The 14,306-nt window shown below is 37.5% G+C and overlaps 1 protein-coding gene and 2 pseudogenes across 1 annotated transcript; all 3 read right to left on the minus strand.

Moving 5' to 3' along the window:
• Positions 1–783: 783 nt before the first annotated feature.
• On the minus strand, positions 784–1,336 carry LOC125537827 (annotated as a pseudogene).
• A 4,748-nt stretch (positions 1,337–6,084) lies between these two features.
• Positions 6,085–6,606, minus strand: LOC125534042 (pectinesterase inhibitor 12-like). Its single transcript, XM_048697349.1, has one exon. It carries the CDS (start codon positions 6,604–6,606, stop codon positions 6,085–6,087), a length of 522 nt encoding a protein of 173 aa, XP_048553306.1.
• A 2,438-nt stretch (positions 6,607–9,044) lies between these two features.
• Positions 9,045–9,818, minus strand: LOC125537828 (annotated as a pseudogene).
• Between the last annotated feature and the right edge of the window lie 4,488 nt (positions 9,819–14,306).

Raw genomic sequence — 14,306 nt, forward strand, 5'->3', positions numbered from 1 at the left:
TTAACAATAGACAAACTTGGCTAACAAGCTAACCCAAGGCCACCACAAACTAAATAAGCTTCCACTTCTCATTGTTGACCCTTCCTTGTGCTGTCATTCTTCAGTTTGAATGAATGAATGGTCACACCAAGACCAAGACAGACCTTCCTTGTGTTAAATACAAAAGCATGACCAATCTTCACACCTCCCGTAGCCTTACCCGGAGATCAGAGTCCTGGGTGAAGACAAAGTAGTGCTCCGGATTCTTATCTGTAGCCTCCCATAGGACCACACCGACCACTTTGTCATCGTCGCAACTGAACACGCAAATAAAATTCGAGAGAAAAAACAATCAGCGCTTCTGCAAGTCATGATACAGTAAAACTATCATGACTGAATGCAGCAGCAGCAGCAGTAGTAGTAGTAGTAGTAGTATAAATACTCAATACATCAACAGAAGTCCATTGAACAATCGGTGCTTTAAACTCATGTAAAACTACAGTAAAACTACCATTCCTAGATGACTAAACGTAGTACTCCCTTCGTTCCTAAATATAAGTCTTTTTAGAGATTCAAATGTACTACAACATACAAATGTATGTAGACATATTTTAAAGTGTAGATTCACCCATTTTACTTTGTATGTAGTCACTTGTTGGAATATCAAAAAAGACTTATATTTGAGAACGGAGGGAGTAGCAGTACTTCATACAATCCGGAAATTACTTGTCGCTCAAATGGATGTATTTAGTGCTAGATACATCCATTTGAGCGACAAGTGATTCCGGATGGAGGGAGTATGATTTAGGAATAGACACGATCTTTATGGTGTGAATCCATCTTGAACACGACTCCCAGCTCGCGGAACCTTTCCTCGCAGGTGTCGGTGCCCAATATCACGCCTGTGAGGTTCGTCTTCGCCTCCTGCAAATTACCTGACTTGATGCCCTCTGCCGCGGCTTCCATCCATTTCAGCGTCGCCGTGTAGTGCATACGGCAATCGAAGAGGCGCCCGCTGACCTTCTTGTCCATCATCGAGGCCTTGAGGGCATCGATGCGCTTGCGCGTGTTCGCGGCCTCTCCTCGGGTGATCTTCGTAGCGATGACGACGAGGCCGCGCTTGTCCGCGGTGGCGCTGGCGTTGTCGGCCTGGAAGAACTTGATGCAGTAGTCGTACCCGATGTCCTTCTTGCTTGCGCCGACGGACTTGCAGGTGTCGTCTAGAGTGGAAGCCTCGGAGGAGACGAGGAAGGAGGACGAGGAGACAGGAGAGAGCTTGCCAATGCCTCGTGGTTCTTGGCACGATTGCCTTATATCTGTTGCTTGATAACAAATCATATGTACTCCATCTATCCATATATATAGGGTGTAATATATTTTTGTGAACAAACCGATGAAAAAGGTAGGTATAAAAAATAGAGGTAAATACATCAGAAGTCATAGAACTTGCATGTGACGGTCAGTTTGGTGCATAAACTTGTAAAATACGTATTTCTAGTCATCTAACTTGTCGCCTCGTTCATATACGGTGCTTCCCATTATACCCAGTCATATCCATACGCGCGCCAACATGGCAGGACCACTGTCAGTGGCTGAGGCCGGTTTTTTGTCAGAAAGGACCCTTACATTCTATTAATTTATGCAGAAAATCCTCAAATAAAATGAAAAAGTAATGAAGAACGGGATGGGATTTGAACCAATGACCTGCTGCCCTTCGCCTCGCATAGAAAACCATTAGACCAACTAACGTTTGATGTGTCAAATGTATGGTTAGTGCTATTTATTGAACACGTACCGCACTAATTAAATAGAGATAAGAGTGCTATGTATTATATAGTTTGAAATTTATGTATCCCAGTGCTGGCAAACTATGTATAATTTTCTTTCTGCACAGACAATATTTTTTGCACATAGTACCTAACTTTAAATATATATTCCTGAAAAAAATAGTGCGGGATGAATGAGCGTAAATTATTTTGGACAAACCAACAAAATTTTGTTCCAAATTTCAATAATTTTAAATTTTAAAATCTAGATCAAAAGGAAATACAATATAGAATGAATGTATGTAAATTCTTTTGGACAAATCAACAAAACTTTTGTTTGAATATGAATAATTTAATTTTTTTATATTTATATAAAAGGAAATATAGTGCGGAATGAATGTATGTATGTTTTTCAGACAAATCAACTCAACTTTTGTTTGAATTCGAATACAAGTAAACTGAAAAATCCAGGTAAAAGAAAATATAGTTCAAAATGAATGTATGTAAATTCTTATGGACAAATCAAATAATTTTTGTTCGATTTCGAATAATTAAATATTTAAAATCTAGTTAAAAGGAAATATAATGTAAAATGAATGTACGTAAATTTTTGGGACAAATCAACTATTTTTTTCAATTAGAATATTTCTAATTTTAAAATCTAGATAAAAGAAAATATAGTGCAGCATGAATGTACATAAGTTTCTTTGGACAAATCAACATCATTTTTTTAGTTTGAATAATTTAAAATTTGAAAATTTAGATATACGAAAATATAGGTCAAAATGAATGTACATAGTTTTTTAGGACAAATGAACGAAATTTTTGTTTGAATGTGAATTATGTACATAAAAGAAAATATACTCCAGAATGAATGCATATAGGTTTCTTTTGGACTGCGCCTTCAAGCTCGAAGCGGGGATTACCTTGTCTCTGTTTTGATTTTACTTTAATTTGCATGGTCTAGTTATATAAAGATAATTTTTTTCCATTAAACGCAAAGGTGCAGTTGGTCTGGTGGCTTCTATGCGGGGCGAATCATGGTCGTGCAACAATTTTTTTTTACTTTTATTTGAGAATTTTCTGCATATAAATAAATAAAATGCAAGGGTGCTATCTGAGAAAAAAAACAGTGCGTGCGGATTACCACCACCTCAGCCACTGACTGTAGGCCCCATCACGTTGGCACCCGTAATGATACAGCCGGATACGGTAGAAAGCATCGTATATGAACAAGAAGACAAGTTAGATGACTAGAAACACGTATTTTACAAGTTTACGCACTAAATTGACCGTCGTGTGCAAGTTCTGTGACTTGTGGTGTATTTACCTCTAAAAAATATACAGTATTAAGGTTTTTTCTAGTTGGACAGTCGAACCTCCGGACCTGCCTTATGTCTGTGCTGGCAGATGATGTAATCCCTTCGGTTAATTAATAAAGCTAACCATGATGGCCTTCTCTAAAAAAATTTTTACTCCCCGATCCATATTAATTGTTGCCGATTTAGTCTAAAGTTGTAATTAATCACCGAGAATTAATATGGACCATTACTCTCTCCGACCCATGTTAATTGTTGCTCATTAATTATAATATTGAACTAAATCACCGAGAATTAATATGGATCGTAGGAAGTAATTATATTCCTTTTTGGACTCAATTTATTCCTAACAAAACTTGGGCGTGTTTATGCCAAAAATATTGGGACGTCCAACTCAAAAAGAAAAATTGGGAGGGACGGGTGATGCAGCATTTCCTATTTGTCGCATTCCGAATGTCGAGCGAGCAACGGAAACAGGCCGGTCCGTTTAGCTATATACTGGTTCCCCGGTTTCGGGACTCTTATGGAAGGTTCTGGTCTAGTTTTTATTAGTTATTTATTTATTTTTCTGTTGTTTTTCCATTTTTTCTTCAGTTTCCTTTTCTTTTCCCTTTTCTTTTTTCTACCTCAAATGTTTCCATTATAAGAAATTTTCAAAATTTGTTTGGAATTTCAAAAATCTTCGTGTTCTCAAATGTTGATTGGAATGTTGAAAAACGTTATACATTTTAAAATGTGTTTGCAAATTTCAAAATGTATGTGTTTCAAAAAAGTTTGGGAAATAAAAATATGATTGTGTTTTCCAGAAAATGTTCCCATTCTCCCAAAAAATTGAAATTTGGAAAAAAATAGCCTGGTTTAAATTTTTTTAAGAAAAAGTTCAACTTCTTAAAATATGTCACCTTTTGAAATATGATCAAGTTTTCAAACAATGTCATAAATTTCAAATGTTGTTTGTATTTTAAATAAATATTCAAAATTTTGAAAAAAAATCAAGTTCTCAAAAAATTTCAGTTTTTTCAAAATATGTTTGGGTTTTATTATTTTTTTAAATGTTTGTATTTTAGAAAAGTGATCATTTTTCCATAAAAATCTTCAAAGATTTTAATATATATTTTTCCATGTTATCGGAAAACCGGATGAAAAAAAGAGAAAAACCCAAGTGCTACAGTAGATGAGCCATTACAATGTCATCTTTTCGCTGCTATTCCCGCTCACAGCGCCAGTGGACCGGCCTAGTCGGGGTTGCCAGGTGTATTTCGGTGAGTTTTTGCCCCAACAAGCGAGGACCCTGTCTTCTCGAGTCCCAACGAAATGAAGAGTCCAACATCTAATGGGCCATGACCATCATGATGTCATTGCCACCGCCGCTTGTAGCGGCGCCATACTAGCACCCACCCTCAACTGCCCAAGACTTCCTGTCGCCGGCCTACCTCTGCCCAGGGTGCCTCGCTCCACCATCCATTGCACAATGTTTTCTTGTATGCATTGTCGCAGTTGTTATGAAGTAATTTTTTTTTTCATGCAAGTCTTTTTTGGCAGTTACATAATTTGAGGATGCTGGAATTTTTTGTTATAAATGTCAAAGTTTTCTATTGTTGTAAAAACAAATTGGCACAGGGTTTGGTTAAATCCTGGCTCCGTCACTTGCAAGCGGAGGCATAGAGGAGTTCCCGGGTGTTGTGTCGGTGCAGCTCGGCCGGGAGCACATTATTCCCCAGTCAGATAGTACTTCTCGAGCTTATCAATGCTTAGGAGATGGGCCAAGTAAATGATAGACATGGTTATATGCCCAACGACTCTCTCTAGAAAAAGTTGAGAGCCATAATGATGCGGCTGTTCTAATCCCGAGCTCACGAGTAAATGATAGACATTGTTATATGCCCAACGATTCTCCCTAGAGAAAGTTGAGAGCCATAATGATGCGGCTGTTCTAATCCCAAGCTTACGCGAGCTCGGGTGAACAGTAAAAATAAAAAAACATGGGGATTTTTAAAAAGAAATTCTAATTTTTTGTGTGTGAAACGTTGACCAAATATTTGTTTGCTTGCAAAATTTGTCAAAATCATGAAAAAATTTAATGCTCCAAAATGTTATTTTCAAATGCATTTTGGAGCATTGATTCTGTTTCCTTTGCCACATTTTCCACGAATGTCATTTCATGATAAAATTTTGCAAGCTATGAAAACATTTGTCAATGTTGCACACACAAAAAATGATTTTTTTACTTTTTATTTTATTGTTACCCGAGCTCACATGAGCTCGGCCATAGAAAAACACTTTCGAAGAGGCATACATATGATTTGTTCCTAAATTCTATATACTTGAATACTTGATCCTCACTACTACTAGTTTTGTCAATATGCAACTATACCAATTCAACATGTCATTGTACATGAGAAAATACTGAATAGATATTCTACAAATATACAATAATCAACTACAAAAGATTATATTTATTTAATTTTAATTCTCGTATTATTAGTCCACTAGCAAATCTCATTAATATAACGGTGTCCAATTGCCACATCAACGCGCATGGTATCATCTCGAGTGGTTGCTATTCGCTACCTAATTTTAAGCATGCAACAATGCCACATCAAAAGGTTATATATGTTAATCATAAGTTGCATTTTTTTGCATTAATTAACCATGCGCTCTGGACATGTATCAGGACGGCCCATCACAGGTTGGTTCGCATGTACTTAATTATCTTGTAAACATCTTTTGCGTACAAAATTAGTCGGCGTGCGGATGTCCAAAGTAATCACGAACATGAATGCTTGACATCCATTTAGTCAATTGCCACGATCATATGTAAATTGTGTTACATGGGCTTAGTGTCTGATTGCTATTTCCGCTCACCACAGAATCAATTCTTACAAAACAGCCAAAGGTAGTTGCAAAGTTCATTGATCTGAAACCGTGGGTTCCAAGAGTTTATTGCTCTATCCAAATGATTGTGGGTTCGCTGCTAGAACTATTAGCCTGATTCACATCCTGGGTGGCTAGCTAGCTAGCTACAACGTGCTCGCTATAGCGAGCGCGATGGAGCACCCCTTCGTGAACTCGTAGTCCTCGTCGGCCAGCGGCGACCTGACGCCCAGCTCCCGGAACCCTTCCTCGCACGCGTCGGGGTTCTCCAACGCGGCGTTGAGGTTCGCCTCCCCGTCCTGCAAATGACCCGACTTGATGGCCTTCGCCGCCGCGTTGAGCAGGTGCAGTGTGCTCGTGTACAGCGCGTGACAGTGGGAGAGGCGCCTGGCGATCTTCCTGTCCGTCTCCGAGGCCTTGAGAGCGTTGATGCGGTTGCGGGTGTTCGCCGCCTCTGCTCGGACGATCTTCGCGGCGATGACGACGAGGCCGCGCTTGTCCGCGGTGGCGCTGGCACTGAAGACCCGGAAGAACCTGATGCAGTAGTCATAGCTGATGTCCTCGTTGCTTGCGCCCAAGGACTTGCACGCGTCGTCTAGGGTGGAAGAGCTCGACGAGACGAGGAGGGAGAGGAGGACGAGGCAGGGGAGAGCCTGGCAAGCCCCCATGGTGTAAGGACGCACGATTGCCTTGACTTGATGAGTAATATATCTGATGTTTATGATGCTGATAACAAATCATATGCAGATGGTGCTCATATATCTGTCAGTGTAAATAAATACAGAAATATACTTGATGAGTGTATCAATATCAATCTTGGGCAGCAACTTCGGACAAACCCATAAAAAATGTACTCCCTCCTTTCCGGTTTATAAGGCTCAATTCAAAAATCTCACCAACCAAGATAGATGATGAGTGGTGAAATATTTTTTGTAGTTTGCAAAAGCACCCAATTAATGCTCTTGTTTTCCTCAAAAAATTATGTTTACGAATGCACTAATTGCACATTGGTCAGTTTTCTCTTGATACTTGCATGCAATGATTTAATGCACCTTGAAGTCTGAACATGTGATGGGGAACAATCAAATTGAGCCTTATAAAATAGAAAAACTAAAATTTTAAAATAAGCCCTATAAACCAAAAAGGAGGGACTACTAATGATAATTAAATGAATATTGAGTTTTTGACAGTAATAAATAAACAAATTAAATCAATTTATTCCTAATGGATCTGGTGATTGCTTGCGGTGCACGGGACTCGAGCACAAAATTATCCACTGGGCTGGTACTTCTTGAAATCGCGTGGACAATGTCATTGGGTTGGTTCTATGCCCCACGTGCCAGAGAGAGAGAAAAAAGAACTCGGTTAAACAAAAATGAGAAGTGCACTTAATGGGCTCATGCCGATCATGCCCAAAAGAAAAATAAAAATAAAAATCATGTGGACGATCAATGTTGATGTAGCTTTTCTTTTAATTATTTAAATTACTTACCACATGTAGCTGATACCGTGATTAACGTCAAATGCTTGCTTCGACCTGTGGCGCACTTGGTAGCAGTAGCATGCAGACGCATGGCCATATGCTGCATCCAAAAGAAGTCAACATGAGAAAACACCATATATATATTAAAGGAGGAAATCATTCCTCTAAGGTCTAGGGTTCCTCTGCCTTCTACCGACGCCGTCGCCGGTCCGCCTCGTCTCCGCTGGCCTTAGGGCTATGGTGATGCGGTGGATCTCGGGCCTTGCTGGCCAGAGGACTCTCTTTTTAGATGTTCCAATGAATTCTGTTAGGGTTTGTGTCCTGTTGAGGAAGACGGGACGGTGGCCGCTCCCTGAAGATGGAATAAAGTTTTTGCCTAGCCCCTGTCCCGATGGTGTGTCTAGCATTGTAGGTGGGCGTGTGGAGGTGTGTCTCCGGTGGATCCGTCCTTAGTGAATTTGCTCGGATCAGATCGTAGTTTGTCTGCGCTGCTCTTCATCGGCGACGGTTGCTAATCTGCTGTGCTGATCCGATGGGGCCTTAGCACGACGACCTTTCAACCGTCTACTATAATAAGTTTTACCCGGCCCCAGCAAGAGAGGAGCGATGACGGCGGCCCGCCTTCGGCCCACTTCAGTGATAATAGTCGTCGCTAGGTGGTCTACGAATCTAGATGTGATTTTTATTATTTTGGTGTTCGTTGTACTATCATAATTGAAGATAAATAGATCAAAAGTTTTCAAAAAAATAATAATCATGAAAATGGCAAGAGGATACTCGACACTAGCTGGAGAAAGAGAATGATCGCTCCATGCTTGATTCATGTTGAGTCAAATATCTAGTCCGACCTCAATCCCCGGGCGCTAGCTCCCGCTGAAACGCACGCTGACACGTGTTAGTGCAGGAGTGCACCCTCTCCATAGCTATGGTGATAAACTCCCAATAAAGAGTATTTTGATGTTAAAAAAATATGGAGGATGCCTTTTCCCCCTTGTTGCTCCCTATGTATGTGCATGTTAAGAATTCTTTTGTGCGTACAAGTGTTTCATGCCGACCAGGTAAGTAAAAGTTGGTACGTGAAAAATGCATCCTTTTTTCAGGTTTAGCTATGTTTTTCTCTATAAAATTGGCATTTGTGTATTAATCTACCAAGGCGTAGAATACCATAATCATTTTTTTGCAGTGAATAGAATACATAATCATGTGGAGATTGTACTTTGTAATTCTACATATAATCAATAAAAAAAGATTATCTATGTGTGATTGTCTATTTTATTTTGTTTTTAACGCAAAAATTCTCAGCACAATAATGATTTTATCAATTTCTTTTGTGTGAGATTAAAACAAGTTACGATGAAAGCAAACTCTCTAGTACGACGCAAACTTCTGCGGCACTCACTTAACTATTATTGCTGGATTGAGAGAAGAAGACACCATTGCTATTTCAAATCAGCACAAAATTAAAACAAATCCACGGGAAAATAAAATCTGCGCCAATACATCTTGCATAGTGCAGTGATCACATTGTGGCTTAGAAATTCGATAGATTTGCTCATCCAAATGACCCCAGACTTCTGCACCAGTTACCCCAGTTCATATCCTTGACGGCTAGTTAATACCACGTTACAGCCTTAGGGCATCTTCAATGGTTGTAAAATAGTTGTTAATAGACTTTGCACATAGGATTTTTGATGATGTGTCATATAATAAACGAGAAAAGAGAGGAAGGTTGTATGTGCATGAACCAACACCCCTTGCACAAGCTTCAATGTAGAATGAGAGAGCATCTTATTTATTATCTCACATCCTATTAGGCAAACTAGATACAATCCATTGAAGTTGTTGTATGTTAAGGTATTGGTTGATGACATGACACATTTTACCAACAAGCTAACATACAAACCGTTGGAGATGTCCTTAATGAATACACACTCGTTAAAGAACACGTTGTCCTCATCGGCCAACGGAGAATTCACACCGGTCTTGCGGAACTGTTCCTCGCAGTTATAGGAGATGTCTAGGTTTTTGTCGAGGCTCGTCAACGCGTCCTGCAACTTGTCAGACGGAATGTCCCTGGCAGCCTCGTCAATCCGGCCCACGGCGCTTGAGTACTTCTGGTCGCACGTGGCAAGGGAGGTTTGGATCTTTTTATCCTTGCTCCCCGCCTTGGGGGCGGCGATGCGCTTGCGGGTGTTCACGGCGGTCGCACAGGAGATCCCCATGGCGATGAAGATGAGGCCGTGCTTGTCTGCGGTGGCGCTGTCCTTGCTGGCTGGAAGAATTTAATGCAGTAATACCATTGCGGTAGAACCTGCATGTCTCTTCTAAAACGGAAGCGCCGGATAAGGTGAAGATCAGGAGGAGGACAAGGTGCGAGAGAGCTTGTGACAGCCTCATAGTTTTGCTACCACGATTTTCTTGGGTTTATGAGATGTGTCGGGTATCAATGTTGACCTAGGAATACCCTATCAAATTGTATGGTTGGATGGTATATATAGAAGACATTGTCATCCGAATAATTACCACAGGAAATATATAATTCAATGCCAAAAAGATCTTGGCAAACCAATTGAATTTACATTTATTGGTTACTCATATATGAATAAATATTTGGATTCTAATAATAACCACGGGAATTATATCAATCAATGCCGAAAACATCTGGGCAAACCAATTGAATTAACATTTCTTGTTTGCCCATATATGAATAAATATTTGAGATTCTAATAATAACCATGGTAATTATATCAATCAATGTCGAAAAGAACTTAGCAAACCAATTGAATTAACATTTATTGGTTGCTCATATATGAATAAACCAATTGAATATTAATTTTACGACAGTAACAAATAAACAAAACCAATCTATAACAGTGTTGGGGATTGTGGGTGGTGCAGACTGGACTTTTTTTAGGCAATGCAGATAGGAAACTGGAGGCCGGGAGCTCCTATAGGGTGCATTAAGCACCATCTAACCTTCTTGACGCCCATGCACCCTCGCTTATGGGCACGCCCAATAGGAAGACAAGCGCTGGACTGGTTTTCTGGTTCGCTCGATCACGTTAACAGGTCGCGGTTGACAAGTTGACCGGTAAACTATTATCTTATAAAAAAATAAAAAATAGCAAGTTTTTTTTAAAAAATACATGCATTTTAAAAATGTTGGAGTTTGAAAAACAGTTCACAATTTTCTCAAAAGTTCATTAATTTGACAAAAAATCATTGATTTTAAAAAAGTTCGACAATTTGTAAAACAGCTCACAAATTAGAAAAAAGTTCATCGGTTTTGAAAAAACAAATCATCGAATTTGAAAATTTTCATTAAATATGACAAAAGTTCAACGCATTTGAAAAAATGTTCATAGAATTTTAAAAATAAGTTCATCAAGTGTGAAAAAGTTTCATCAAATTTGAAAAAATAATCATAGAATTTGAAAGAAGTTCATCGAATTTTTAGAAAGCTCAGTGATTTGAGAATAAAATCAAAGAATTAAAAAAAATCATCATTGATTTAAAAAATTCATCAAATTTGAAAATTATCGTGCATTTTAAAATGAAAAAAGTAAAGAAAATAAAAAGGGAAAAAGAAAAGAAACAGAAACAGAAATGGAAGAAAAAACAAATAAGAAATCCCTGCTTTTTGTACTGTCATATTTAAGGAAGAAAAAGAAAGTAACATTGTCATAGCACGAAAGGTGGCTAGTATGTTACCTCATTTTGTGCAAATAGGCCGCCCAAGCGCGACGCGGGGTGTGTGTGCCCGTTTGAGTAAACTGAAGAAACGGGCGCCTTAAGGGAACTCCTAATCGGCGCCGGTTGTAGTTTCTGGGGCCCACGTGGCTCCTGGTGGGCCGACCCATACAAGGCAAAAAGCCTATCGCTTGCCAGCTCACACGTACGTATGCTCGTTCTCCTTCTCCAAAAAAAAGTATGCTCCTTCTCCACTTCAATCAAAACAAAAATGTATGCTTTGTTCAACAGTTGACCAATCAAACGTTGACCTTCGAAAAAGACGCAAAAAATCAGAAAAATCACAGAAAATCGAAAAAGGTTTTGAATTCAAAAATATTAACAATTGTTAAAAAAATACATCCAAATAGAGGTTCTTGAATTGTAAAAGCGTTCATCGAAATCTAAAAAATATGTTCCTAAAATTTTAAAAAGTCCATCGATTTAAAAAAAGGTTGACAAAATCGCAAACAGAGTTCGCAAAATTGAAAAGAGTTCATCAATTTGTAAACCAGTTCACAAATTTGAAAAAACAGTTCATCGATTTCTAAAAAAACTTCACAAAGTTGAGAAAAATCATATATTTTGAAGAAACAGTCATCAATTTTGTAGAAAGGACCATCAAATTTATAAAAACTGCATCCGTTTTCAAAAAAAGTTCATGAGTTGAAAATAACTTCATTGTTTCTGTAAAACACTTCATCAAAATTAAAGAAGTTCATCAGTTTTGAAAAGGAGTTCATCAATTAGAAACAAAAGTTTATTTGAACTGAAAAAGTTTGTCGGTTTTAAAAAAATCATCGAATTTGAAAAACAGTTTGTTGAATTTGAAAAAAAGTTCAAAGATTTTAACACATAGTTCATATAATTTTTTTAAAAAATTGATTTTAAAAATAACGTTCAACGAATTTGAAAATTTTCATAGAATTTAAAAAAAATCACCAAATGTTTTAAAAAAATCACGGACTTTTAGAAAGAAATTTCTGATTATGAAAAAAGTTCATTGATTCGGAAAAAATGTTGGTCGAATTTGAAAAATATATCATCAAATTCGAAAAATAGTTAGTCCATGTGAAGAAAAAGTTTGTTGAATTTAAAAAGTTTGTATATTTTATAATAAGATAAAGAAAATTCAAGCACCTAGCTAGAAGGAACTTCAAGCACCTGTTTGCAAAGCGGGGGCTTGCACTGAGCCGCCAAATAGGATCCACCGCCTTAAGGGGCGCCCCTACACCTCGCCTTTAGCGAGTGTAACTTCCAACTCGCTGAATGCGGCGAGCAATATGGCCGCCCAACGCGCGGGCGAGGTCATGGCTTGTTTTTATTTTATTTTTTTTTACTTTTTACTTTATTTTTCACTTTTGTATACTTTATTTTCATATACTTTATTAGAAAAACACTCTATAAAAACATTTGGAACATGTTGGACAAGTATTCGAAAAATGTTGAACAAGTATCCAAATGTTTTTAATCAGACATTCGATTATTGTTGAATAAAGTATTTGAAAATTGTTAAAGAAGTATTTCAAATATGTAAATCAAGCATTCAAAAAATGTTGAATAAGTATTTTCAAAATTTTAATGAAGGATTCGGGAAATGTTGAAAGTATTTGAAAAATGTTGAACAAGAGTTTAAAAAGAGTTATTAAGCATTCAGAAATTGTTGAACAAGAATTTGAAAAATATTAATCAAGCAGTTGGAAAATGTTGAACATGTATAGGAAAATTGTTTATAATTATGTTTAACAAATTTATGAGTTGTTTTGGTAATGTAAAAAAATATTAATCAAGAATTTTAAAAATAATGTTGAACAAGTATTTAAAAAATGTTAAACAAGCATTTTGGAAATGTCCACCATATATTAAAATAATGATGAATTTTTTTATCATAAATATAAAAATGAAAATGAATAAAAAACAGAGAAGAAAAAAGAAATGAAACAGGAAAAGAAGAGGAAAAACTGAGAGAACCGGCTCTAGTTACCTTAAGAAGGACGCCCCGTAGTATTAACCACGGACGGTGGCCGGAGTGGTTTGCAGCGTCATGCATCTTTCTTGAGGTATGGGGATCAGTGCATCTTTTTCTTCTTTTATTTTAAGAAAAGTGTGGGCATGGGCCGGCCCAGTTGCTTGCGCGAGTGGTGATTTTTTTCAACAAGAGCAGCTTATGTGTCACTTGATGCGAGACATAGCTTTCGCGCCCCTTAATGGCCGTTTAGGATTTGCCCTAGAGTCATGGAGGACACAGCTCTGGACTGAGCTGGTACTTCTCAACATCAGGTGGCAAATGCATAGGAGGAACGGGGACAACCCAAGTAAGTTATTTGTAGGCAAATAACCCAAGTAAGTGGTTCTATGCCGGTATGCCCACTCTCCTAGCAAAATAAAATGAGAATTGCATTTAGTGGGTTCATGCCGATCAGCCCCAAATTTAACACAAAAAAAGACGGAATGCCTATTCCCTGTCATGGATGCCTAGGTGAAGAAAAGAAAATCCCACACAACCATGGGCCCGATGAGTTCTATGCTTTGCTGTTCTTTCATCCGCTCTGTTTTTATTTATTTTTAATTTTGTTTATATTTGAAATGCTCCAAATACATATATTTTTTAGACTAATTTACTTGAACTTTAGAAGTGCCCATCACACACTTAAAAATGCCTATCATTGTAGAAAATTGTTTGAGCAATTTTTAAAAATATGTTTGTACCATTCAATAAATATATTAGTGACATATAGAAAATGTGCATGCCTTTCAAAAAAATTTGTGACATTTAGAAAAAGGTTAATAAAATGTAAAAAATAATGATCATGTAATTTTACAAAAAGTATTTCATACATTTCAAAAAAGTATTTGTGACATTTGAAAAAGTACTTTGCATTGTTCAAATAATATAGTAGCGACATTTGAAAAAGTGTTTGTACAATGCCAAAAAGTATCCTTGTAATTTTATTAAAAATATTTTCTACCATTCAAAAAAATCTTGGGCAGCAAATTCAGACAGACCAAATTGAAAAAGACACTAATAATAATTAAAATAAATACTTCTCGACAGTATCAACAGGAATAAATACAAAATTAAATCAATTTATTCCTAACGGATCTGGGGATTGCGGGCGGTGCAGACAGGACAAGAGCACAAAATTATCCAATAGA

Source organism: Triticum urartu, chromosome 2 (assembly GCF_003073215.2).
Source record: "Triticum urartu cultivar G1812 chromosome 2, Tu2.1, whole genome shotgun sequence".
In the NCBI taxonomy this organism is placed as follows: Eukaryota; Viridiplantae; Streptophyta; class Magnoliopsida; order Poales; family Poaceae; genus Triticum; species Triticum urartu.